Here is a 3,764-nt window from a genome sequence, read left to right as displayed (position 1 = left end):
GGAATTTTAAGGTTGATGTACACCTTTGTTGCACTTGTTGATAATAAGTTGTATTCACCTACAAAAAATTCAAAGAGAAATCCATTAGCATATACAAAGAAAAATATGCATTATATGGTTTTTAAATATAGTAAATAAAATAGTTAACTCTGAAAGTTGGGGTGTAAACCTGAAGCAAGTCTTCTTATTAAAAGTTAGTAATCGACTCCGAACCGGAGACCTCGGTTAACCGGGAGTTACAAAATACAATATATAATGCACGGTTTTGACTGAGATAATGGTTTACATGAGTTACAACTGTAAGCCATTAGCTTGCCTCTATATGCCCTCCTCTTCTTAAATCTTGCCACGTTGCTTCTGGATCCTTCTACCCTTATTCGTCACACCACATCACACTTCCACAGCCTTTATTGTTCCTTTCTTGTTTCTCCACTTCGAAACCTAAGAGAATAAGCCGCCGGTCCACCCTTTAGGACATAACCATTGACTGAAATCCATATGACAGTATGAGATAGGGCCGTAAACGAGTCGATCCTGAGCGGGTATTGCCTGTCCGGGATCGGCTCGTTTAAGTGACAGTAAAGCTCGAGCTAGAGCTCGACACGAGCTGAAAAATCCTATGCGAGACCGGCTTGTGTAGAAAAATATATTGTCCGAGCTCGAGCTCGAGCTCGATCATTTTGGTCGATCCCAAGCTCGAGTACTCGGCCCATTTCTTAATTCAAAATTATTGCCTTTAGCATAAAAAAAAAAAAAAAAAAAAAAAAAAAAAAAAAAAAAAAAAAAAATTAAAAATTAAATCACGAAATTTCAAATAGTGTGCAAATTGCACTATCAGAAATCCAAGATTTTGCATTAAGCAATTGTCAATGAATCTAAAACCAATTCAATTACAACTAAAAAAATAAAATAAAATTACTTTTAAACAAATACAATTAAAAATATAGGAAATTACAATTCTGAATTACAAATTTTCAACAACAGAAATAAAATAAAATTACATTTAAACAAATACAAACAGAAATATAAGAAATTACAATTACAATTACAAGTGTAATTTGATAGGTATAATAATAATGTTTAATTTCTTTGTATGCTCTCCAATAAAACCTGTTGTAATACACTTAAAAAAAATTAAGTTAATTTTAATTCCCTTGTATTAATTACACAAGTTCTATGTACTTGGTAAAAATATCAAGGGAGGTTAAATAATAACACAAATTAATGTGCATAAATCAATAAATAAGAAATTATACATTACCTTAAATCTGCTCTCAAATAAAATATGTAAACTGCAACACACTAAAAAAAGTTAGATTAAATTTAACTCCCTTGCATTACTTATACAAGTTCTATATACTTGGTAAAAATGCCAAGAGAGGTTAAATATATCACAAGTTAATGTGCATAAATCATTAAATAATAAATCACACATTACCTTAAGTCTTCATGTCTTGATGCAAATAATATTATACAAGATTTTCAACAAAATAACATAGTCCAACTATCCCACGTAGTCCTCAAACCAAATATATAGTTATATAACTTATATCACAACACTTCAAAAAATAAAAAGAGGCAAAGAACACTAACAATCAAATTGCCTCTAGCAAAGTTATCTCCACTTCCCCTTCATTTTGATCATCCTAAGATAAAAATAAAAATTATAAGTAATTATTATTTAGTACAATATAAAAGTAAAATTAAATTAACAAACATTATTAGAATATATAAAAATAAAACAAAAACATACCCCACACTTCTTTTTAAGCCCATACATTGATATGACCCAATCAACCCCACATAACAACTTCTGAACTGTCTCAGCTGTAATCGGTGTTGACAAAATATCTTTGGCCACTTTAGACAAAACATTATACTTAAGAGTATTCGCTTTCCACCAATCCAAGGCATTAAATTCAATGTTCTTGTTAGGTATATATACACCCTCCTCGAGATACATTTCTAATTCTGATTTCACAAGTTGAAGCACCGTTTCAGCACTTTTCAGAAATGACTCCCAAATTTCCACACCATCCTCCTCAACATCAACTGCACAGATTGAACGATTACTTGAAGAGCTTTCTTGACTTTTGCTTGCAAGATCTTGTTCCTTGAGATTTAAATTATGTTCATGAAGATACACATCATATATCTCTTTCAAAATTCTTTGAACATATTCAATATTCTTCGTAGCTTCAGCCTCTTGATAAATCTTTGGAAAGCAAAACCGTACGAATACCAACTTAAACCTTGGATCCAAAATTGCCGCAATTGCCATCAATAAATTATACTCGCCCTAGTATTTATCAAACTTGGCTTTCATTTGATGTGCCATAGATATAATGTAGTCATTTCCATCATCACATTTCTTAATTAGAACCTCTTTCATTTGCCAAATTTCAGGAAGGAATAAATTTGATGTTGGATAGTCACTACCAGATACAATCTTGGTTACTCGGTTGAAGACTCTCAAAAGTTCACAAACAGATTTAACTTTATCCCAATCTTCATGCGATGGCACCCAAGTAAATTGACGATCGTTGTATCCATACATAGAAAATACATCCTTAAACTCATATGCAGCAGATAACATCAAATATGTACAATTCGAACAAGTAGGTACGTCCAAAAATAGCTTCTTAGATGACAAATGCAAGTTCTTTGCAGTTTCAGTAAATTGCTTTAATCTTCCCTCTGATGCTACCAAGAATTTTATTCGGTCCCTCACACAATCAACAATAACTCCAATCTCGCCAAGACCATCCTGAACCATCAAATTAGTTATATGTGCACAATAACGCACATGAAACAACTTGCCCACAACTACAAGTGATTTTCTCATATTAAAAACATCTCTTAAGTGCCTCAATGCTACATCATTTGCCTTAGCATTGTCTACAGTGATTGAACAAACTTTACTCTCTATACCCCAATCTCTAAAACATTTATGAAGTGCATCAGCAATAAGAAGTCCAGAGTGTGGAGGCGGAATATTACAAAAGTTCAATACACGCCTATTTAACCGCCATTCAGAATCTATAAAATGACATGTCACAACCATATAAGAAACCTTTTGACAAGATGTCCCAATTCAATAAAGCTTTCAACTTCTTCTTCTCAAATTCATAAGTGGCAAAGCAAAGACTCTTAGCAGTAGCTCGAGAAATTTTTTTCCAACGCGGGGTACAAGCTTTCATAAATTTATTAAACAACACATGCTCCACGATTCTAAAAGGATATTCATGATACAAGATCATGTGAGCTAAGAGTTCTCTCACCTTACTTTCATCAAACTGAAAATTTGAAATAATGTCCACACCAGCAGACTCATTACCCTCAATTGACAAAACCTTTTGCTTCTTTTTTGAACCAACGTACTTCAAACACGACTCCAAGTGTCTACCTAAAGTTGATGTCCAACTTGATTTTGATATGGTGAATTTACTCTTACACCATTTACATTGATTTTTTTTTACACCACAGACCTCAACTTGCTCAAAATGATTCCACACAGTAGAAGTCTTCCTCCTAGGCTTTCTCTTATGTACATTTTTTTCATTTGGATCCTCATTAATAGCAGTATCTTGAACCAACTCAATGGTTGCTTCAACAGTAGCACTATGACTAATTTCAAGAGAATCTTCATTCTCATACTCTTCAATTGGCTTCATGCGAACCACTCTCCATATCTTTTAATTTTTAAATTCTATATTAGATATTGTTATGAAAAAAGAAAAAAGAAAAAACAAGTATTCAAAACT

At 32.6% G+C, this 3,764-nt stretch overlaps 2 protein-coding genes across 2 annotated transcripts; both read right to left on the bottom strand.

Annotated features, from left to right (window-relative positions):
• Window positions 1-1,449: 1,449 nt before the first annotated feature.
• LOC133874509 (zinc finger BED domain-containing protein DAYSLEEPER-like) lies at window positions 1,450-3,764 on the bottom strand. The gene is made up of 2 exons (XM_062312347.1): window positions 1,754-3,764; window positions 1,450-1,646 (listed from the first exon to the last, which is right to left on the bottom strand). Exons 1-2 carry the CDS (start codon window positions 2,279-2,281, stop codon window positions 1,596-1,598), a joined length of 579 nt encoding a protein of 192 aa, XP_062168331.1. The 5' UTR covers window positions 2,282-3,764; the 3' UTR covers window positions 1,450-1,595.
• Window positions 2,300-3,674, bottom strand: LOC133876176 (zinc finger BED domain-containing protein RICESLEEPER 2-like). Its single transcript, XM_062314462.1, has 2 exons — window positions 3,282-3,674; window positions 2,300-3,073 (listed from the first exon to the last, which is right to left on the bottom strand). The coding sequence occupies exons 1-2, from the start codon at window positions 3,672-3,674 to the stop codon at window positions 2,300-2,302; spliced, it is 1,167 nt and encodes a 388-aa protein (XP_062170446.1).

The sequence above is a fragment of the Alnus glutinosa genome, chromosome 8, assembly GCF_958979055.1.
Source record: "Alnus glutinosa chromosome 8, dhAlnGlut1.1, whole genome shotgun sequence".
Lineage (NCBI taxonomy): Eukaryota > Viridiplantae > Streptophyta > Magnoliopsida > Fagales > Betulaceae > Alnus > Alnus glutinosa.
This window is presented reverse-complemented; position numbering and strand designations above follow the sequence as displayed.